Source organism: Neoarius graeffei, chromosome 1 (genome assembly GCF_027579695.1).
Source record: "Neoarius graeffei isolate fNeoGra1 chromosome 1, fNeoGra1.pri, whole genome shotgun sequence".
Taxonomy (NCBI): Eukaryota; Metazoa; Chordata; class Actinopteri; order Siluriformes; family Ariidae; genus Neoarius; species Neoarius graeffei.
Genome location: NC_083569.1, coordinates 99,443,094 through 99,467,159, shown reverse-complemented (window position 1 = coordinate 99,467,159; position 24,066 = coordinate 99,443,094). Strand labels below are relative to the sequence as shown.

The window sequence follows — 24,066 nt, the reverse complement described above, 5'->3', positions numbered from 1 at the left end:
TTAACAAACACAGAGCAATGTGCAACAAAATATTTTATTAAATAAAATATTAAATAAAATATTAAATAAGCATATAAAATAAGTATAAAAAGTATGAAGTACAATGAACAAAGAAGTAAAAATTACAAAGAAGTGTCAATAACAAAAAACTATTTACATTAAGGCTGCACAAACTCCCAGAATAAGTCTTTAGTGGAGATTGGCATTGAGGAAAACCAAGTGTCTCAGCTTGGAAGGGCCGATTCTATTTCTCCTCTCAGTTATAATCTGTCCTGCTTTTGAAAAGATCCTTTCTGAGGGGACAGATGTTGCCACTATACACATCCTCCGTGCCATCACGTGTGTAAGCCGTGGATAGAGTGCAGTCTCCCACCAGCTTAGTGGGTCTGCGTTTCGCTGTAACGGGGCTCCTCAAGATAGGACCGTACTTCCATTATGGAAACCCCCCCCAACCAAAAAAAGTAGGCGTACACCATGCTACTTTTTTCCTTTGAATGGTAATAGACAACACAAAGACGCAATCGGACAGCAACTTTTTTTGTGAAAGTCTCTCTCTCTCTCTCTGTCTCTCTCTGAGGCACCTAAGGACAAAAAACTAATTCGGCTCCCCAACTCGGCTCCCACCGAAGAGCCGGCTCCCGTCGTTCACTTCAAAGAGCCGGCTCTTTGAACCGGATCGTTCGCGACCGACACATCACTAGTATTCAGTTGATTCATACAGTCCATGGGTTTGCAGCAATTTATACAGTCTATGGTTTGCAGCAGAAGACGTGCATTGGTAATGTTAGTTGCTAACCAATTTTTAGCCTGTTGAAAATGTGTTTATTTTACAACTTTCATTTATTAAAGTGATTTGTTCTTCTTTCAGCTCATGTCACGTCTTTATATGTTGAATTACTTACCCACTGAGGCCAGTAGGCTACAGTGGACGGATGTTAACGTTAGTTACCAACGTTAGTTAGCAAGATAAGCTAAGTCTCTATTTAAATCAAGCTTATTACAGTGTGGTATAGAAACGATTCTCATTTCAAAGGAGAAGAACTCCATATGTTCCCATTCTCATTTTATCATGAATAAATTGTGCCCTTCTGAAATTCATTTGGCACATAGGCCCATCCTGTGTGTGTGATTAGGCACAAGAAGTTCTGATGTAGGCCTAGCTAAGCCTATGTAAAATTACAATCACAACCTCTGGGGGCAACATAAAAAGAGCCAGGTAGTAGGCTAGCCTAGGCAAAATAGCCTAGTACATATGCTAGTATTTGAATTTGTTTTCTATTGTTTTTACTTACATTCCTTTTGTATTATTTTTAAGATATTCATAGTTTCATCTGAGTACCCTGTTTGATTTTATTCACAGAGACAGTAGGCCAAACATGAGGAAAAGAAAAGGGCCAGACATCAGGCATTTTTTGGGTGCTAAAAGAGTAAGTAGTAAAAATTAGCACTAAGATCTACAGACAATTACAGTACAAGTGTAGGTGCAGCTAGGTTTTATACACTGTTCATGTGAATAAAGAAAATGGGTTCCCAGCAGACAGGAGAGGCACAGCAGGACGAAAGAGAGCAAGACATTCAGCAGGACGTTAGGCAGGCAGCAGACAACAACAGTGGCACTGAGCAGGCAGCATGTGGCCAAGAGGTGAGAAATTAGGTTGCACTAAAGCAGTGGCGGCTGCTGGTTTTTAAAACAGGGGAAGCCCATTTTACGCATTCATCGTAAAACCTGTAGGCCGGATATCAAAGCATAGAAAGGTGTGCCCCATTAGCATAGTGAACTAGACAACCCTACCTAGTGGCAGAAAGTATTTTTGCTTGTACATTTCATGTTATAGTCTGGCTTGCCAGGCTAGTGCCTCATATCCTTAATCAGAAATATCAAACATCCAAAAATCACTGGCTATTCAACGAAGAGCCTTGAACATCATACCCTGATATGCAACACAGAGTCTTTAACACAACACCCAGCTGTGCAACACATCCTTGAACATCTTCTGCAACACAGTCTGGAAATTCATAACCAGGTAGGCTATACAACACACAGAACCTTGAATATCATACCCAGGTATAACCTATAACACAGAGCCCACCATTCTCTTAACATTACTGAACAATATACACACTTCAGATTCATGAACATTATATGATGCACACTATTTATACACAAATTCTGCCCTCCGCTCCTTTTCCAGAAAATGGTCTGTGACCCTGTCATACTCGCTGGTTGTGCTTTCCAGAGACTTCACCAATTTCTGTTAGCAGCTAGCACTGCAGATCCCAATAAGGCTCAAGCTAGCATACAACCAGATTGAACTACAAATGAAATAAACGAGTGAATTCGCGAATGATCAAACTGATAGAATGGATGAAAGTTAACGGAGCACAACGAGTAATATTTACATTTATTTACAGAGTAATGTACAGAGACATCAATGAGAAGAAACGTTTATATGAAAATAAATTCGGACAGCACTTTGGCACAAGACTACACTTTCTCGACATCCGCTAGGGACTGACTGATCATGCGCTTACCGTGTTCCTCGCCGACACCGAAGTACAGAGCCTGCCCTCCTCATGTCTTTCAACACTACCTCCAATAATCCTTCGTCAGCCCGGCTTCTTGCCCCTCCCACTGTCTCGTTAGTCCCAGAGAAGCCCAGCTTCCCTGGAAGTGACGATTTTGTCGATTTTAACCAATAACAACTAGCCGAAATTGGCTGTTCAGAGCCCTCTCATAGACTGCAACGGATACCCGGCTGCCAGCGCATAGAGCCCATTGAAATAAGAAAGGTTACAGCCAGTGTTGCCAGATTGGGCGGTTTTAAGTGCATTTTGGCGGGTTTTGAACATATTTTGGCTGGAAAACGTCAGCAGTATCTGGCAACGCTGGTTACAGCCTGGCAGCAAAGGTGATTCTCATAGCGAACTGCAAGTTCGTCAGACATCACTCAAATAAGTTACAGGATAGTTATGAACGTAAATACAATCTTGGGCATATATTATGTTATGCAAGTTATTGTTTTAATGAGAATTCAATGTCGTAGATGCCGCAGTTTGGGGAGAGAATTTTAGGGGAAGCTCGGCTTCCCTTGTTGTCTCTGAGAAATCGCCCCTACACTAAAGGGATTCTCTGGAGTGAATCAACTCGTAGCCCTGTTGTCTGGGCAGATCTGAGAAGGAGAGAATATGCTACATGTAACTGAATTTGCAAACTGGCATGGCTAATGCCAACTGATGGGGACACAGAAAAACAAAACTGAAACAAAGTCTCCTTGCCCTCATGAGTTAAAGTTTGTTGTTTCGTCATTTGGTCTACATTTTATCAAATTCTGTTGTTCTTCTGATGTTACAGCACTCTGCAACATCAAACAACAGGGCTGGGTTGATTCACTCTAAATATTATCTTAAAGGTCTATTGTGTCATCAAGAGGGAAATCAGTATTATAGGCAAATATTTGTTTCTGAAGGCTATTGGAGATGGAGGGAAAGAGAGGACAGAGATACCACACTGCTGGACCAGAGAGCAGCTGCAGGGCTGGATAGAAGGTAACCCTTGGTTATATATAAAAGATGGATCCATCGGTTGTGGGCCATGCAGAGATGCAAAGACTTTGCTATTGTCTAATAAATGTCCAGGGATGAATTTTGCCAGTGAATGGGTTAATGGGGTAGTAGGGAGTAGCTGCAAAAAAACATTAGCCAAGAAAATCTACAAACACAGAAATAGTGCTTCGCACCAGAGGGCTATTGAGATAGCTCAACAGAAACAAAAGGAGGTGTTGCCAAACAATGTTTTGGAAATTAATGCAGCTTTAGTGCAAGAAACAACAAGCTCTTTCAGAACTGCATATGCAATAGCGAAAGAAAGGTTCGCTTTCAGAAAGATGCCACCTCTCATGACTCTGCAAGATCTTAATGGTGCGGTTGTAGGGAATGTGCACAGGTCAGATCATTCTTGTGCCGAAATTGTGAACCATATTGCCACAGAAATGAAAAAAGTGGTAGTGAAGAACATTAAAGAAAAAAACTCACGCATTTCATTGACAATTGATGAGAGCACAGTATTTGGGCTGGCATACCTAATAATATTCATCAGGTGTGACATTACCGGAGATGGGGATGTTGAGAACATTTTCTTAGATCTCATTGAATTAAAAGGGGGTACAGATGCCAGTTCCATATATGATGCTTTGAGACAGAGCCTAAAGATGGCTGGTTTAGATGATGACTTCCTACAAAAAAAACCTCATAAGCATTGCAACTGATGGGGCCTCAGTTTTGACAGGGTGCAAGTCTGGTGTCATTACTAGACTTAAATCTGAATTTCCAAAACTAAAGTCCATACACTGTATGGCTCACAGGTTGGAATTGTCTGTCCATGACTCATTAAAATCTTTGGCCGCCTGCAATCACTTTGAGATATTCATCTCTAAATTGTACAGTTTATTTCACCAATCCCATAAGCTCGCCCGGTTGCTACAAGAAGTTGCAGATGACCTTAATGTCCAAATTCTGAAGATAGGGGAGATATTTACCATAAAATGGGTTGCCAGCAGTTATAACACTGTCAGGGCTGTGTGGAAAGATTACCCTGCTCTGGCTAGACATTTTCAAATTGAGGCTGAAAATGCAGCCAACCCTGATAAAGTCAGGAAGAAGTTCCTGGGACTACTGAAGTACCTTAGCAATGCCAGCTTTGTGCATGATTTAGCCTGCATGAAAGATGCCTTGCGAGAATTGCAGAGCCTGTCACTACAAAAACGGGAGACAACCATTGTTCAGGGTTACCACTACATCAAACAGACAACAGAAATTCTAAATGCCATGAAATCACAAGGTGGAAAGTCTGCCGCAAAGGCACAACAAAGCTTGTCAGCTGGTGTTTTTAAGGGGGTGAACATTGTTGGTGACAGAGCAGGAAAGATCAACAGGCAACAATTTTATCAAGCGGTAGTGGACAATCTGACAGCCCGAATACCAGCTGATGACCTAATTTGCATCCTTCAGCCACTTGAAAAGTCAAGCTGGCCAGAGAAACAGGATGACCTAGTCCTGTTTGGAGAGACTGAGGTCTGTGCATTGGCAAAGCTCCTTGGGGAGCCGGGCAGAGAAGCAGTGGAGGAGTTCAGAAATTTACAATTACGAGGGACACTAGAGGGAGAGACGCTGAAAAAACTTATCATTGCAAGCCAGACTTATTTACCTACCTCTGCTGAATGTGAGAGAGGATTTTCAGCTGTAAATGATACAGATAGAAAAACGCGCAATCAGCTTCGTGCCAAGAGTCTGTCCTCTCTTCTTTTTGTGGACCTTAATGGCCCTCCTTTGGAGGTCTTTAAACCTACTCCATTTGTGATGTCCTGGGTGAAGGCAGGGCATCGCCTTTCAAAATCGTGGGTGCCAGGGAGGAAAGGAAAAGAGAGCGAACCCAGACCTCTGTGGTCAATATTTTAAAACAACATTGATTTGCTTTGTGTTGATTAAAATATTGCCATATAATGCAAATACAATGTCTGGAAGTTGTGTGTCTGTGTGTGTGTGCATGTGTGTATATACTGTATGTGACTCATTTGTAGTGTTGATACCCAGTTTGTTCTGACAAAGAAGGTTATCAGGTTGTACTGCTGTTTTTTTTTTCTGTGGTAGTACTGTATGGTTTGTCATGCTTAATGACATTAAAAATTATTGTTCAGAGTTATTGTGTTGAGTTACTGACACCGACTTCCATAGACGAGACGGGACGGGACCGGGGGGGGGGGGGGGGGGGGGGATTGATATGATAGTGGACCATGATGGTACCCCCCAATTATGGTGGGGTAATTCGCACTCTGCAGGGTGCGTCATCACAGAGACAGTAATACTGTGTTTCACTGTAGAAGTGATTAGTGCGGTAAAGACTTCACACCCTGAGCTTGTGTTTCATTTCTAACAGAAAAACCTAAACCTGAACTCAGATCAGGCCTTAAAGGAGCTGCACTGACAGGAAACTCAGTGACTCTGTACTGTACACTGAAGCCGCAGTCTGCTGGATGGAAGTTTTACTGGATCGCACCCACACAGAGCTCTGAGACTGAATCACACGACTACACCATCAGACCAGTTCGAGTCTCTGATGGAGGTCGGTACAAGTGCAGAGCTGGAAGAGGAAACCCAGTCTACTACACACACTACAGTGATGCACTCTGGGTAAATGTTACTGGTGAGTAAGAAGCTTTCTGTTAAGTGATTCTGTACAACACTGAACATATAAACAACATGTGAACAGTGTCACAATACAGCAATATTTAGACAACGGCATACAGAGAACTCTTTTAACTAACTGATGTTATGAAAGTTATTAAAGAGAGACAGTGTGATCACGGCTGAGCAGCGCTGGTGTGAGGTGAACTGGTGACACAACACTAGTTTAGATTTGGGAGAAAATGTCACCAACAAAACCTGTAAAACTCTTTTAACAAGCAGCTCAGAGGCTGTAAAAGGGGCTTCATAAAGTTACTGCTTCAGAAACATCAGCATGCTCGAGTCGAGACCTGCCTGAGTGTGAATGAGTGAAGAGGACGAGGGTCGAACTTTTATACTGAACCCCTGAGTGTAAGAGGCTGTAGAATCTGAAAGGATGAGAGAGATGAGAGAGTGAGTGTGTATGAGGGGTTATGACGTGATAACAGGTGTGTGTGTGTGTGTGTGTGTGTGTGTGTGTGTGGTGATGAGTAAGGGTGTGTATTACAGAGCTATTGTTTTCTTTTATATTAAATATACCTGTTAACAGGGTAAACAAATGATCCTGTCAGTTATTTCTAGCATTATTGTGAATCTTTTCCCTTTAGTTTCTTGTTCCCTTGCTGACACTCAGTGTTCCTAATGATGAATAATCAGGAAAACAGGAGAGCAAACACACTGTCATTCAGACATCAATCAATAGTGAAAAAGATCTACATTTTCAGTCCATTAATCTGATTAATTTCAAATTGTGATCTACATTTAATTCATTAGTAGAGATTGTTAAAATGACTCAGTCCACCTCTGACAGAGTTTAATCATTTACATGTGAGCAGATTTACTGTATTCAGTTTAAAATGTTACTATTCATTTAAATAATGGTGTTGGGAATTAATTCATACATAAAAACAGTAGTATTTATTTTTCCACAGAGAGTCCTAAACCTGTGGTGATTATAAAGCCTGATAAGGAGGTGTTCAGAGGAGAGAGAGTGACTTTCAGATGTGAGATACCGAGAGGAAGAGACACTGAGTGGACATACAGCTGGAAGAGGAATGATTACACACGCTCATACCCAACAACACAGGAGTTTAGTCTTTATTCAGTAGGAAATGATGTCAGCGGTAAATACACCTGCAGTGGGAGGAGAAGTGACTCTCAGAGCTCAGAGACCAGTGATGCTGTTACACTGACTGTATCAGGTGTGTGTGTGTGACTTTCTGTTATTATTTATAAATGTAATTGATCATATGTATTTTCATATGTATCAATAGTTTTAGGTTTCATGTTTGTTCTACATTCTTTGTTCTAAATTGTGTAACACTATATCAATGCTGAATCAGACACAAAAATAATCATGTAAAAGGTAAAAACAGCTCTGATACCGTCATCATTTCACATCAACAGAAAAACCCAAACCGACTGTGAGTGTGAATCCTCAGAGCCCCATCTACACTGGAGACACAGTTACTCTGAGCTGTAATCTGCAGTCGACTGGATGGAGGTTTCTCTGGTACGATTATCAGCAATCAAAATATCTGACACCTGATGATCCACACAGTAACACACACACTGAGACAGTGTCTATTGAAGGACGAATAAAGTACGCCTGTAAAGCACGCAGGGGAAACTATGACTCAGAGTTCAGTGATCTAGTCAGGATGAGAGTGACAGGTACGTTATATTTTCTACAGTTCCACTACAGATTAAAAGTTAGTGAGCCTGTGAAACAATTTTAACAATTATTGGGACTCTGTAATTATATAATATATTTAAATGATGTTTGGATGTACTGGATATGCTGAAGTGTTTATTATCTTTGTACAGCAAGACCAAAGCCAGTAGTGACAATACAGCCAGCTGGGCGTGTGTTCACTGGAGAAACCGTCACTCTCACATGTGACATAGAGACTGGAGGATCCTGGTCATATCACTGGTATAGGGATAATACACAACTCAGTGATGCCTCATGGAAGAATCAATACACAATCAATACAGTTCAAACCTCTCATCAAGGTCTTTATACATGTAACGGAACACAGTCATCACACCCAGAATACACACATACCAGTGTTGCTGTTACACTGACTGTATCAGGTGAGTGTGTTTTATCTCACATATTGTCGATTTCATTTACATTTTATATTGTGTACATGTATTTTTCACATGTGATAGAGGACTCTATCATGGACCACTACAGCATTTCATCTTAATTATGAAACATTAATCCCCCCCACACACACACACACAGAATTGGCCCTGAGTCAGAACATAACCACACTATAAAATCATCTCTAACCTGCTGTATAAAATGCTTATCAAACATGCAGACACTTCGAAGGACATTTATTGGACTTCTCTGTATCTGTTGTCAGAAGTTGTTGAATTTTGTGATGCCTGTTTGCTTGTTTATTTTAAACAACATGTTGCCTTGTGTCTGTCAGCCAGGGATTTTGTGTTGATGAGCTAAAAGGAAGCTCTGAGTGAATTGACGTGGTTTTATATATATATATATATATATATATATATATATATATATATATATCATCTCATTATCTCTAGCCACTTTATCCTTCTACAGGGTCGCAGGCAGGCAAGCTGGAGCCTATCCCAGCTGACTACGGGCGAAAGGCAGGGTACACCCTGGACAAGTCGCCAGGTCATCACAGGGCTGACACATAGACACAGACAACCATTCACACTCACATTCACACCTACGGTCAATTTAGAGTCACCAGTTAACCTAACCTGCATGTCTTTGGGGGAAACCGGAGCACCCGGAGGAAACCCACGCGGACACGGGGAGAACATGCAAACTCCACACAGAAAGGCCCTCGCCGGCCACGGGGCTCGAACCCAGGACCTTCTTGCTGTGAGGTGACAGCGCTAACCACTACACCACCGTGCCGCATATATATATATATATATATATATATATATATATATATATATAAAGTGTGTGTGTGTGAGGAAGGAAGCTGCTAATGTGATTGAATTATTATATTTTAAGAAGTAACGGTGTTTTATTTTGTCATACTATTAATGTTAATTAGTGTAGTTAATTAGTGTCGATAGCCGTCTGTTTTAATTCCGGTTTCATCCTCATCATGTTGGCAGTCATTGTTAGTGGCTCATTTCTAGAATAAGCAGATTATTCAATTTCACCATTTTTGGACATCAGCCGTTCTTCTCTAGTAGAGTGCTGATGAACTGGTGCTGGATACGTTTCTGTGCAGTTGAAAAGTTCATTCTCTTATGTCTGCTGCCCTTTATGTCCAATGATGTCCGACATACTTTTTTTTCCACTTATGTCAAAAAAAAAGGAAGCACTGGGTATTACTGGGTATTCATATTTATTGCTCCAAAAACTATTTTCAGCTTACATTCCCCTTGTTTAGGAAATAGGAATCTGTTACATTACTGCTGTAAAGTAATTTCACACTTTTATAGATGAGAAATAATGAGGGACTGATGGACTTTGTGTGAATAAGGTAGAGTGGGAGATTTTGTTCATATAATTTTAGTGGTGTCTGTGTGCGTGCGCATGTGCACATGTCTGTCTGTCTGTCTGTCTGCCTATGTCAGGCAGCAACACTATTCACTTTATTGACATTTGGGCAAAATGCAAATTAAAAAAAAAAAAGACATTATATTTCCAATACATCTTCTGATAAAGACTGTCTGTGTTGTGTTGTATTTTGTGTTCCACTTTTTCAAAATAATTTTTAGTCGATACACTCATAAAAATAAAATGGTATAGAGAAGAGAAAGAGACTGAAGATCTGCATAATCACACAGCAGTTATTGTTTGACCTTCACTCTGATCACAGTGAACATTTAAATTTAATATCACTATTTTCATCCTCAACATCTGTCGAGTTTAAAATTGCAAAACAATAGAAAAGTCATCATAAGGTGAAGTTGTTTATCTACAGGGCGCGTCATCACAGAGACAGTAATACTGTGTTTCACTGTAGAAGTGATTAGTGCGGTAAAGACTTCACACCCTGAGCTTGTGTTTCATTTCTAACAGAAAAACCTAAACCTGAACTCACATCAGACCTTAAAGGAGCTGCACTGACAGGAAACTCAGTGACTCTGTACTGTACACTGAAGCCGCAGTCTGCTGGATGGAAGTTTTACTGGATCACATCAACACAGAGCTCTGAGACTGAATCACACGACTACACCATCAGATCAGTTCGAGTCTCTGATGGAGGTCGGTACAAGTGCAGAGCTGGAAGAGGAAACCCAGTCTACTACACACACTACAGTGATGCACTCTGGGTAAATGTTACTGGTGAGTAAGAAGCTTTCTGTTAAATGATTCTGTACAACACTGAACATATAAACAACATGTGAACAGTGTCACAATACAGCAATATTTAGACAACGACATACAGAGAACTCTTTTAACTCACTGATGTTATGAAAGTTATTAAAGAGAGACAGTGTGATCACGGCTGAGCAGCGCTGGTGTGAGGTGAACTGGTGACACAACACTAGTTTAGATTTGGGAGAAAATGTCACCAACAAAACCTGTAAAACTCTTTTAACAAGCAGCTCAGAGGCTGTAAAAGGGGCTTCATAAAGTTACTGCTTCAGAAACATCAGCATGCTCGAGTCGAGACCTGCCTGAGTGTGAATGAGTGAAGAGGACGAGGGTCGAACTTTTATACTGAACCCCTGAGTGTAAGAGGCTGTAGAATCTGAAAGGATGAGAGAGATGAGAGAGTGAGTGTGTATGAGGGGTTATGACGTGATAACAGGTGTGTGTGTGTGTGTGTGTGTGTGGTGATGAGTAAGGGTGTGTATTACAGAGCTATTGTTTTCTTTTATATTAAATATACCTAGTGGATGTTCATTATGTCTAACTATTACAAATATTTTAAGTTCGTTTCTTAGACAAGGATATTTTTTAAGCTTGTTACCTCGTTAACAGTTTCGGCGAGAATCTCCCGCCTTCTTCAGAAACAGTCACCAGATGTCGAGTGGTGACGTGCCTTATCAGCTGATGTTGCGTTACGGAGGCGTGAACGTCCCGCCCAATTTGACAGGTAGTTCACGCCTCCTGCTGTCAGGTCGCTCCTCCAGGACGGCGCTCCAGGTGTGCGACAGCGCGTACGCTCCCTCATCCCAATTCATCGTCCTCTGCGCCCGCTTGCGTATCTCCACTGCCTCTAAAATCCAACGCTGGAATCTATTTTCTTCAGCGCGAATGACTCTGGCCTCTTCCCAATTCATTATGTGATTTTGCCGTTTGCAGTGGTCTGAAATGGCTGATTTTAGGTTTTCTTGGTTTGCTTTTTCTTTTTCGGATCTTGTGAGTCTTCTTGTTGTTTCTTTTTCACATTCTATTTGGTGTTCTTTCCTGCGAGTGTGGAAGCATCTGCCCGTTTCACCAATATAGACTTTATTGCATGAACGGCAAGGGATTTCATAGATGACATTGCATTTATTGTCCAGTTGTATTTTATCTTTGGAGTGAACTAGCAGCTGTCGGAGGTTCTTGTATGGTTTGACCGGGGTGTTGATGTGGTATTTCCTCATGGATCGTTGGATGCGTTCTGTGACTCCTTTTATGTACGGTAGTGTGACAAAGCCCCGGTTTGTTTTTTCGGTGTTTTTTCTTGTTTGTTCATTTTCTTTTATTTGTGTCTGTAATTTCCCTTTCCGAATTGCCCACGGTGGATATTGGCAGTTTTTTAATGCCTGTTGGATGTGTTGTTCCTCCTCCTGTCTGTCTTTCTCCTCCGTGATGTTCTGTGTTCGGTCGTATAGTGTTCTGATTACTGACATTTTGTGTGCGATGGGATGTTCAGATGTCCAGAGTAGATATTGGTCGGTATGTGTAGGTTTTCTGTATGTTGTGATTCTAATGTTCCCTTCTTCTGTGTGGTGTATTTTTAAGTCCAAAAAAGCTATTGTCTTGTCCGTTTCCTCTTCGTGTGTGAATTTGATGTTGCCTGTCTTGTCTATGGAGTTTAAATGATCCGTGAGTTGTTGTGTGTGGCCTGTTTTGGTTATTTCGAGAATGTCATCAACGTATCTTTTCCAGAAGATAGGTTTGCAGTCATCCGGTGCTGTTTCTATGGCTCGGGTTTCCAGATCCTCCATAAAAAAGTTACATAGAGTGGCAGATAGCGGGTCCCCCATTGCAAATCCCTCTTTTTGTCTATAGATTATACCTCTAAATTGGAAATATGTGGAAGCGGAAATGAAATGTAATAGTTTTGTTATGTCCTGTGCTGCAAGTTTTGTACGTTTTTTCAGGGTTCTGTCTGCTTTTAACCGGTTTTCTACTATGTTGAGAGTGTTTGTGACCGGTGTTTTTGTAAAGAGGGATATGACGTCATGCGATACAAACATTTCATCCTTTTTTATCTTGATTTCCTTTAGTTCTTTCGCCAGTTGTTTTGAGTTTTTGCAGTGGTATTCCGTGAGTCCGAGGAGTGGTTTGATTATGTCTGCCAGCGTCTTGGAAAGGTTGTAAGTAACTGATCCTATACTGTCTACTATGGGTCTTAGTGGTGCTCCGGGTTTATGAATTTTCGGTGTGCCGTATATCCGGGGGGTGATGTCTGCTGTGGGGATGAGGTGGTTGTATGTTTGTTTATCGATTTTGTTGTCATCCAGTAACAGTTTGAGTAATAGCTTTAGTCTTCTTTTCTTTTCTTCCGTCGGGTCTTTTTTTAATACTTCATATGTGTTTGGGTCCGTGAGCATTTCATTCATTTGTTTTTCGTATTGATTAGTGTCCAGGATAACCGTGGTCCTCCCTTTATCAGCCGGTAGTATTGTTATTTTCTTGTTCTTTGTGAGTGTTCTGATGGCTTCCATTTCCTGTTTGGTTATGTTTCTGGGTGGCGGTTTAGCTGAGGTGAGGATGCCTGCTATTTCGTTCCTTAATGCGGCCTTCTGTCCTTGGTCCTGTATCATATTGCACGCTAGTTCCGTGGCTAATATGAATTCTTCATTCGGGATTTTGTTTGGTGTGATGAACAAGAAAATAACAATATTACCGGCTGATAAAGGGAGGACCACGGTTATCCTGGACACTAATCAATATGAAAAACAAATGAATGAAATGCTCACGGACCCAAACACATATGAAGTATTAAAAAAGACCCGACGGAGGAAAAGAAAAGAAGACTAAAGCTATTACTCAAACCGTTACTGGATGACAACAAAATCGATAAACAAACATACAACCACCTCATCCCCACAGCAAACATCACCCCCCGGATATACAGCACACCGAAAATTCATAAACCCGGAGGATCAGTTACCTACAACCTTTCCAAGATACTGGCAGACATAATCAAACCACTCCTCGGACTCACGGAATACCACTGCAAAAACTCAAAACAACTGGCGAAAGAACTAAAGGAAATCAAGATAAAAAAGGATGAAATGTTTGTATCGCATGACGTCATATCCCTCTTTACAAAAACACCGGTCACAAACACTCTCAACATAGTAGAAAACCGGTTAAAAGCAGACAGAACCCTGAAAAAACGCACAAAACTTGCAGCACAGGACATAACAAAACTATTGCATTTCATTTCCGCTTCCACATATTTCCAATTTAGAGGCATAATCTATAGACAAAAAGAGGGATTTGCAATGGGGGACCCGCTATCTGCCACTCTATGTAACTTTTTTATGGAGGATCTGGAAACCCGGCCGAGCCATAGAAACAGCACCGGATGACTGCAAACCTATCTTCTGGAAAAGATACGTTGATGACATTCTCGAAATAACCAAAACAGGCCACACACAACAACTCACGGATCATTTAAACTCCATAGACAAGACAGGCAACATCAAATTCACACACGAAGAGGAAACGGACAAGACAATAGCTTTTTTGGACTTAAAAATACACCACACAGAAGAAGGGAACATTAGAATCACAACATACAGAAAACCTACACATACCGACCAGTATCTACTCTGGACATCTGAACATCCCATCGCACACAAAATGTCAGTAATCAGAACACTATACGACCGAACACAGAACATCACGGAGGAGAAAGACAGACAGGAGGAGGAACAACACATCCAACAGGCATTAAAAAACTGCCAATATCCACCGTGGGCAATTCGGAAAGGGAAATTACAGACACAAATAAAAGAAAATGAACAAACAAGAAAAAACACCGAAAAAACAAACCGGGGCTTTGTCACACTACCGTACATAAAAGGAGTCACAGAACGCATCCAACGATCCATGAGGAAATACCACATCAACACCCCGGTCAAACCATACAAGAACCTCCGACAGCTGCTAGTTCACTCCAAAGATAAAATACAACTGGACAATAAATGCAATGTCATCTATGAAATCCCTTGCCGTTCATGCAATAAAGTCTATATTGGTGAAACGGGCAGATGCTTCCACACTCGCAGGAAAGAACACCAAATAGAATGTGAAAAAGAAACAACAAGAAGACTCACAAGATCCGAAAAAGAAAAAGCAAACCAAGAAAACCTAAAATCAGCCATTTCAGACCACTGCAAACGGCAAAATCACATAATGAATTGGGAAGAGGCCAGAGTCATTCGCGCTGAAGAAAATAGATTCCAGCGTTGGATTTTAGAGGCAGTGGAGATACGCAAGCGGGCGCAGAGGACGATGAATTGGGATGAGGGAGCGTACGCGCTGTCGCACACCTGGAGCGCCGTCCTGGAGGAGCGACCTGACAGCAGGAGGCGTGAACTACCTGTCAAATTGGGCGGGACGTTCACGCCTCCGTAACGCAACATCAGCTGATAAGGCACGTCACCACTCGACATCTGGTGACTGTTTCTGAAGAAGGCGGGAGATTCTCGCCGAAACTGTTAACGAGGTAACAAGTTTAAAAAATATCCTTGTCTAAGAAACGAACTTAAAATATTAAATATACCTGTTAACAGGGTAAACAAATGACACTGTCAGTTATTTCTAGCATTATTGTGAATCTTTTCCCTTTAGTTTCTTGTTCCCTTGCTGACACTCAGTGTTCCTAATGATGAATAATCAGGAAAACAGGAGAGCAAACACACTGTCATTCAGACATCAATCAATAGTGAAAAAGATCTACATTTTCAGTCCATTAATCTGATTAATTTCAAATTGTGATCTACATTTAATTCATTAGTAGAGATTGTTAAAATGACTCAGTCCACCTCTGACAGAGTTTAATCATTTACATGTGAGCAGATTTACTGTATTCAGTTTAAAATGTTACTATTCATTTAAATAATGGTGTTGGGAATTAATTCATACATAAAAACAGTAGTATTTATTTTTCCACAGAGAGTCCTAAACCTGTGGTGATTATAAAGCCTGATAAGGAGGTGTTCAGAGGAGAGAGAGTGACTTTCAGATGTGAGATACCGAGAGGAAGAGACACTGAGTACAGCTGGAAGAGACACATACAGCTGGAAGTGGAATGATTACACACTCTCATACCGAACAACACAGGAGTTTAGTCTTTATTCAGTAGGAGATTATGGCAGCGGTAAATACACCTGCAGTGGGAGGAGAAGTGACTCTCAGAGCTCAGAGACCAGTGATGCTGTTACACTGACTGTATCAGGTGTGTTTTATCTCACATATTGTCAATTTTATTAATATTTTATATTGTGTACATGCATTTTTCACATGTGACAGAGGACTCTTTCACGGACCACTACAGCCTTTCATCTTAACCCTTGTGTGGTTTTCATATTTTTGTTAGTCAGCCAGTGTTTGTGGGTCTGGTGGAGCCGCTGCATTTTGGTGTTTTAAATTCAACACAAACAATTTTGCATTAAATACTTCACCGATGTTTACTTCACCCCAATTACAAGCAATATAAACAGCATATATGGTTAATATTTGCCCTTTGCCTTTGTTAGATTACATTTATTTAAAAAAAAAGTGTGACTCAGGGCGGCACGGTGGTGTAGTGGTTAGCGCTGTCGCCTCACAGCAAGAAGGTCCTGGGTTCGAGCCCCGGGGCCGGCGAGGGCCTTTCTGTGTGGAGTTTGCATGTTCTCCCCGTGTCCGCGTGGGTTTCCTCCGGGTGCTCCGGTTTCCCCCACAGTCCAAAGACATGCAGGTTAGGTTAACTGGTGACTCTAAATTGAGCGTAGGTGTGAATGTGAGTGTGAATGGTTGTCTGTGTCTATGTGTCAGCCCTGTGATGACCTGGCGACTTGTCCAGGGTGTACCCCGCCTTTCGCCCGTAGTCAGCTGGGATAGGCTCCAGCTTGCCTGCGACCCTGTAGAAGGATAAAGCGGCTAGAGATGATGAGATGAGAAGTGTGACTCATTTTCTGTTTGTTTTTAAATAAAATTTAATTTTCCCAAAAGAAAATCAATTATAGTCAAGATGTGAGTGGAAAAAAGACGTTTATTGTCAAATTTACAAATGGAGCAAGGTTTTTCATCACAACTGATTTTTATTTCTTTGAATTTTATTAGAAATGTAACCCATTCAGTTCAGTTTACACAACACAAGCTGAACACATTGTAGGTGCAATTGGTCATTAAGTGATCAATCTCATTAAATCAGTCTCATTAATCTCATTAAATCAGTCTCATTAAATAATACCTTTAATTTTGGTGCTTAATAATAAATTACCAAACAGCTAAATTATGGTATATTCCAAATTATTATGATCACTTACCGTATTACATAACTCATATGCACCTTGGAATTCTTTTGAGATTGTGCGACTTCAAAAATATCGGAACAACAAATAAACACACACAGTTTCAATAATTAATTGAATTTATTATAACAAAGATAAACTGAATAATGGCAGTTGAAATCTTCAAATAGTCAGCAGCAAACAGTGAGATGTGTGTGTGTGTGTGTGTGTGTGTGTGTGTGTGTGTGTGTGTGTGTGTGTGTGTGATAAAAAATTAAATATTAGCAATTGAAATACATTCAAATGGTCATTCGTGATATATGTGGATTTGAATGTGAGCATGGGGAAATGCGCTATAAAGGTTGAATTGAATCAGGGCTTGGAATATTATCTAAAGTTGAGACAAAGGACCTCATGATAAAGAACGGAGGGGGGAAGGGTCACCACATGTTTCTTTATAGAACAAAAGAGTTAGCTTCGGTTTGCTAGCTAAGGTGTGTTGTGAGGCCTTTAGCCTAACCAAAAGGCTAGCGTGGGATGCTAACTGAGGTGTGTTGTGTGTGTGTGTGTGACCAGTTGACCACGTGGTGAGGCCTTATAGTCCCTGGAAACAATACAATTAGCCCTGGGTGCTAATGAGACAGAAGAATTAGCCGTAGTAGCTAACCCACTAGCTTTATAACATTACCAAATTCACTGAAATCTTGACGAGGTCAAAATATGTGTGATAATGAAGTTAAGGGTTAGAAAGGAATAGAGCGAGTATGCAAAGCCTATCTATTAAGCAATTGAGAGGACAAAAATAGAACAATAATTAATTCAATACCCTGAGGGTCTACAGTGTACACATTTAAACCGTTCCTGAGTTTAAATTCACACTTCTTCATAAAGCTAATTCCTAAGACTAGTTTTTCTGCCCAAATGCCAGTCTCTTACTTCAGTATCTTGCCTCTACGCGAGATTATGAGAAGATGTTCCGAGACTTTTGGAGTTTCACCGTTGTGGAGCACGTGAGTCGCTTCCTTGGAAATCAGAGGATTTCTTGGTCCAACGCGTGGTCGCTCGTGATGAAAAGAAAGTCTCTGATCAGACAATGTGCACAACGCTTTAATTAGAAGGATCCGGTCACTTCTAACTTTTAAATTAAACTGCTTGGGCTGCAGTCTTGTAGCGTGACTGACAATAGACAAAGAAAAACCGGTTGGAACTCTATCTGAGTTTAAAATCGCGCGATTCTGGAGTCTACCGTGGCCAAGGGTAAACAAAAAAGGAAAAATGCGCTGAATCTTTCTTCTTGCAAAAAAGAAGTGGTTTCTTGGGTTTTCTGGTGCAGGGTATCTCTTTGTGTCCGGATGGCTTGAAGTCCAAGATGAGAGAGAGAGCAAGCTGGGAGCTTCCGGGTTACTTATGGCTTCCTGGAGGATGTGACATAGGTGATCCCGCCCAGTCGTGACGTAGGTCAACGCGAAAGTTGGCTGATGGGAAATGTAGTTCTTAAAGGGACTGTGTGTTGTACCTACATCATACAGTAACCATGTCAGTCTATACAACACATCATCCCCTTGCTCGTCTTCGTTTTGGGACTGGCTGATGCTCCGTCTCATCCTCTTCTTCAAAGTCACTGTCAGACTCTGAATTTTCAGAAATGTGATCTTCACATTCTGAAACTTCTTCCTCTACACAATCATCAAAAGCTTCTCTCTCTTCCAAAATCATTTGCAAGGCCATCTGAGCAGAGAATCTTTTGGCCATCTTGATCAGTTGTGATAAGGAAGCACACTGGAAAAGCTGCATTTATTGTGTCCCACCCCCAATTTACAGGAACCTCTGTCTTGGTTCCCGCAAGTCAGAGGGGTGCAGGAATGTGAGAGCAGACATGTGTCGGTGCTTGAACTGCAGGGGCAGAAACACAAAACTCTCTCTCTCTCTCTCTCTCTCTCTCTCACACACACACACACACACACACACTAACAGCAGGCCCAGACAGGAGGAGGACAGAGTGAAGGTACACACTTTTATTAGCCCCGGGTCCAGTGGACCCGAACATCCTGTATGTAATATAAATGTGTTTGTGGGGGGGTACAGGGTGTGGTCATCGAAAATGTGTTCTGATATATGTTCTTCATAGAAAATGAGCCAAGGCCAATGAGTCTGAGTTTTAAAAAATAATTAATCGTATCATTGTTCCTTAGATTAAAAAAAGAAAACGGGTCCCACAGACCCGAACACCATACAAGGGTTAATGATATAAAAAAAAAAAAATCACCACCACCACCACACACACACACACACACACACACACAGAATTATCTCCTAACCGGATTCCATACACTGACATAACCACACTATAAAATCATCTCTAAGCTGCTGTATGAAATGCTTATCAAACATGCAGACACATCTAAGGACATTTATTGGAATTATCTGTATCTGTTGTCACGAGTTGTTGAATTTTGTGATGCCTGTTTGCTTGTTTATTTTAAACAACATGTTGCCTTGGGGCGGCACGGTGGTGTAGTGGTTAGCGCTGTCGCCTCACAGCAAGAAGGTCCTGGGTTCGAGCCCCGGGGCCGGCGAGGGCCTTTCTGTGTGGAGTTTGCATGTTCTCCCCGTGTCCGCGTGGGTTTCCTCCGGGTGCTCCGGTTTCCCCCACAGTCCAAAGACATGCAGGTTAGGTTAACTGGTGACTCTAAATTGACCGTAGGTGTGAATGTGAGTGTGAATGGTTGTCTGTGTCTATGTGTCAGCCCTGTGATGACCTGGCGACTTGTCCAGGGTGTACCCCACCTCTCGCCCGTAGTCAGCTGGGATAGGCTCCAGCTTGCCTGCGACCCTGTAGAAGGATAAAGCGGCTAGAGATAATGAGATGAGATGAGATGAGACACAGGGCACCAGGATGGACCAAGCAGGTCCGAGGGGCAGAAGAGGCCACTATCCCAATCCCAGGACCAACATGTAACTCAGAGGGACAGATGGGGGGGAGAAAACACAGGTTGTTAGGTATGCCCTAAAAATGACACAAGTATTAAATCTGTGTAGTAGGCTCACAGAGACAAGAGTCTTGACATCAGGCATAATACACAACAATGGCATGTTAATATGGTTAAAAAATATCATGAAAAATATCATAATATCATAAAAATATCAGTCCATCATACTTTATATTTTATGAGGATTTATGTCGTACGAAGTTGTAACTATCTGCTAAACACGATGCCTTAGCAAAGTAGACAGAGGTAAGTCATGGTTCTTTTGTTTATTTTGTCTTTAGTTGAGAAACTTTCTCAGGCAAAATATACTAGTGCAGCAGATGACATAAGTAGCGTTAGTAGTGACAGACAGGATGCTAGTCGAAAAATTCACACCTCCATTTACTGAAGTTCAGATCTTTTTGTCTGTAGTTTTGTCATATTTTATCTTAATTTACTAAGTTGTAGCTGTTTTCTGTGTTTTTAGCTTTAAGGTAAATATCAGAAAATTGAGTTAGCTAATTTAATGGATGCCCGCTAAACTGTCTTTGCGCAGGGAACATTCGCAAACCTCCCTTGTGATAGTGAGAACTGGCAGCCTGGACTTTTCCATTGGCTCGCGTGCTCGACTCCCAATCCAATGTTGCTTTGGTCGGCCAAAGTTATGAGGTTGCTGTGGGGTACTAAGACTAGACTAAATAACAAAATTAAATGATTCAGACATCCCTAGTCTCCTGGATGCTCTGGGAGTCTCCCCAGGAGCATGTAGACAGAGACAGGAAAGGCAGGAGGAACTTGATCTAACTCCTATTTGGAAAGTTGTAAATTAAATTGTAATGACTGGCTATTGCTGATATGTGGTTTGATGTTGTGACACGTAAGTAAGTTTAGCAAACAATTGATTTGACTGATGTAGAGTTATGGTGTGAGATGTAAAGAACTATTGTTAATATGTGAATTGATGTGAGATGTAAACAAGTAATGCAAATAATAATGTAGATTGATGAGATGTAAAGAACTATTGCTAATATGTGAATTGGTGGTGTATATTGTGAATAAGTTTTACAAATTAAAATAAACCTTTTATTGTCTCCAAAGTGGAGAAATTCATCTTGGGCAAATGAGAGTCTGACATGAATACACATAAAATCAAAACACACATTTACACATTCCAAAAAAAAAACCACCCCCACACACTAGTTCTTCCAATACTTTCACCCCCCCCCCCCCCCCCCCCCAACCCCCTCACCAGTTCTTGAGTTCTTGTTAAGTAACTTAATCGATAGAGGGACCAGAGAAAATTTAAATCTATTAGTTTTACAGTTAGGGACCCTATACCTTCTGCCAAAGGGCAACAGCTCATACTCATAGGGAAGGATGTGCTTCGGGTCTTCTACAATTTTCACACCCTGCTTTCGCACCATGTCTTCAAAAATGTCTTGCAGTGTGGAAGGGGGTGACATACCTATTATCTTCCCAGCCCTTCTAATGAGTATATGCAATTGTGTTCTAAGCTTCACCGATAGATTCCCAAACCATATTGTTATCCCATACCAAATGATGGACTCTATGGCAGCCCTATAACAGACATCCCAACCTGACAAAATTCATTTCTGGGAGGTCCCCCTCTTTGGGGAAGGATTTTTTTTTTGGGGGGGAGGGCAAATACATTGCCGGGGGGTATGGGGGTACTCCCCCAGAAAATTTGAATTTGATGTGATTTCCTGCATTCTGGTGGATTTTGGGGTGGCCTTTTGGAGATGAACAATACCTGAATTCACTCAGATTCATAGCTGACACCCTGACTTGGGGACGTAGCTGCCCCCAACCCATAAACTATGATAACTACAATGTGCCATATATTAAGGTCCTTACTGATTGAATCTGGACAACCCCCTCCCCCCCCCCCCCCCCCCATAAATAAGGAAGGATGACCAGGATAGATAGATATTTCACCACAGAACATTGCTTTACTTAGATACCAAAACACAGATGAATATAACAGAATAATGAATGAATTGCATGAATGACAATGAATGCAACTGTACATGTAGGCCTAGGCCTAAAGGGCTCTTTCCTTTCCTCTGTTCTATGCCTGTTCCTTTTGCAAGCTTTCATTGTATTTAGAGGCTGCGTGCTTTGCAGATTTGAGCAATTTTCTAGACACCTCCACCTCGTAGTACTCTGTGTCAATAAACTTGTTAATCTTGCAAGACATCGGATTCACACGTGTTTGGTGAGACGTCTGACTCCTAAATTCGGTCTTGATGTGACGTACCATGCTGAATGCCTTTTCCACATCACAGTTAGAATTTGGCAGCACCAACAGCAGCTTCATCAGCTGAGAGAGTTCCCTGAATCTCAACTGCCCTGAGCTCACAGATGTGACTTTGGACAGCTTCCCCCAGAACTCATCAACTGGTAAATTCTTATAATTTGGCACCAGCACTTCCAGATTAGATGAGACATAATCCAGGACTTCTAAATGAAGTTGTTCTCTGGCATCTGCCTTCATTACATTTGGAAATCTGTCTGCCAAAGTCAAAATCTGCTCTGGTTTCACATCATCATGGTTCTCAGGATTGACCACTGACAGATTCGTCAAGATTTGATCTCTCACTGGGAATTTTTCCTTTTTTTTTTGGAAAGCTTCTGACGTAGAGTGCTCTCGCATCTCTGTAGAATTGCTTTGTCTTGTGACTGGAGAGTGCTGATTTTCACATCGGAAAATCACATATTTGACGGAAGATGGATGTGTTAATAGTACCTGAAGATACAGTATTAATTGAACAGTGTAAATTTTGCTCATGTTGTGATTGAATCTCTTTCAGAGCCTATAAATACAGAAAACCCCGATGAGTTAGTTGAGAGAGATAACAGGATGGCGTGTCCATTCATTTGATATTGAAATCATGTTTTTAGATGCAATATAACATCACACGTGTTTCAGTGGACAAAAAGGCAACGACAAGATTCAGAAATACACAGGGAAGTTTATAAATTATAAATTGATCTTGCAATGGCTTTTTCCTTCACTCCAGTTCCGTGATTATTGTAGGGACTTTACCTTAAAATTTAAAACAGGTTCAATTCACCTTAAAATCAGCTCTCTGTAAAGGGACGCAGCAAGAAGATCATAGGGTTTTGAATTCTGTGGCCCCATGCATGAACCTGATAACCCACATATTTTTATCTGTATTTTTCTTAGCTGTTTAAAATTTTCACCAGTGCAATTTTCAGACTAACTGGAGACATGTTAATGAAACCCTTACAAACCTCAAATCTATGTCTGGTTGACTGATATCAAATTTACGGATTATTATATTTAGATTCAATTTTCTCATTTTTAAAAATGTGGGTTATCAGATTCATGCATGGGGCCACAGAATTTTGAAAAAAAAAATCTTGTATGGTTGCAGAGATACGATGATTTTAGTAAAAATAAATCAATTAATAAATAAATAAGTAACGGTAATTACACGTTGAACCCCCCCTCCCCCCCCCCCACACACACCTCTACTTAACGTTGTAGCACAAAATAGAAAGGGTGTACATGGTCCTAATTGGTTCTGTTTGAACCAGAAAAGGTTGTAGTTTTATGAGCGACTTAGTTTTGGAGGTGAATCTGAACAAATTCCTGGCAGTTGCGCGCCACCTGCTCCTGCAGCTCCAGCACTGAAAGTGAAAGTAATTTATTGCCATTATTCAGCCTTGTGCCGAGCAAGTGAGCTTACAAAGATGACAATTACAAAGAGACACTGCTTTATCATAACCGTGAAAGTTGAACACCAAATCAGTTAAAAAACAAACAAAAAACCCCGATGATTTGTACCATGCATTAATTTCCTGGGTTCCAGAAAACAGCTGGAGCAGCTGCTGCTCTTCTTCATGCTCTATGCACTCACTGACTGGTCGATAGGTTCGGGATGAAGATTGCTCGCTTGCTCTAGATTCCATGAGATTGTATGTCATTTGCGGGCATCAGGAAGCCGCTATCAATATGCGGGAGACTCCCGGAACTTCCGGGAGACTTGGGATGTCTGCTATAAAAAGTCAGCATAATATATTTCTCCACCCCAAAGACCCTTACCCTTCTCAAGCAGTGCAGGCGCTGGCTTATTTTAACACAGACAGATTCAACATGCTGGGCCCACTTCAGCTGACAATCGAAGTGGACACCTAGATATCTCCCTACTATTAAATGCCGAACTAAAATCCATGAAGAGTAACCTGGCATATGCCTTTGAGTTCT

The 24,066-nt window shown here is 41.2% G+C and overlaps 1 protein-coding gene across 1 annotated transcript in view; it reads left to right on the top strand.

The window, feature by feature from the left end:
• The window catches only part of LOC132885605 (immunoglobulin superfamily member 1-like), a 114,293-nt gene that overhangs the window by 63,679 nt on the left and 26,548 nt on the right, over nt 1–24,066 (top strand). The window contains 7 exon segments of the mRNA XM_060920315.1: nt 5,933–6,199; nt 7,152–7,421; nt 7,627–7,893; nt 8,047–8,316; nt 10,253–10,519; nt 15,524–15,639; nt 15,641–15,806. Coding sequence (XP_060776298.1) covers nt 5,933–6,199; nt 7,152–7,421; nt 7,627–7,893; nt 8,047–8,316; nt 10,253–10,519; nt 15,524–15,639; nt 15,641–15,806 — 1,623 coding nt within the window.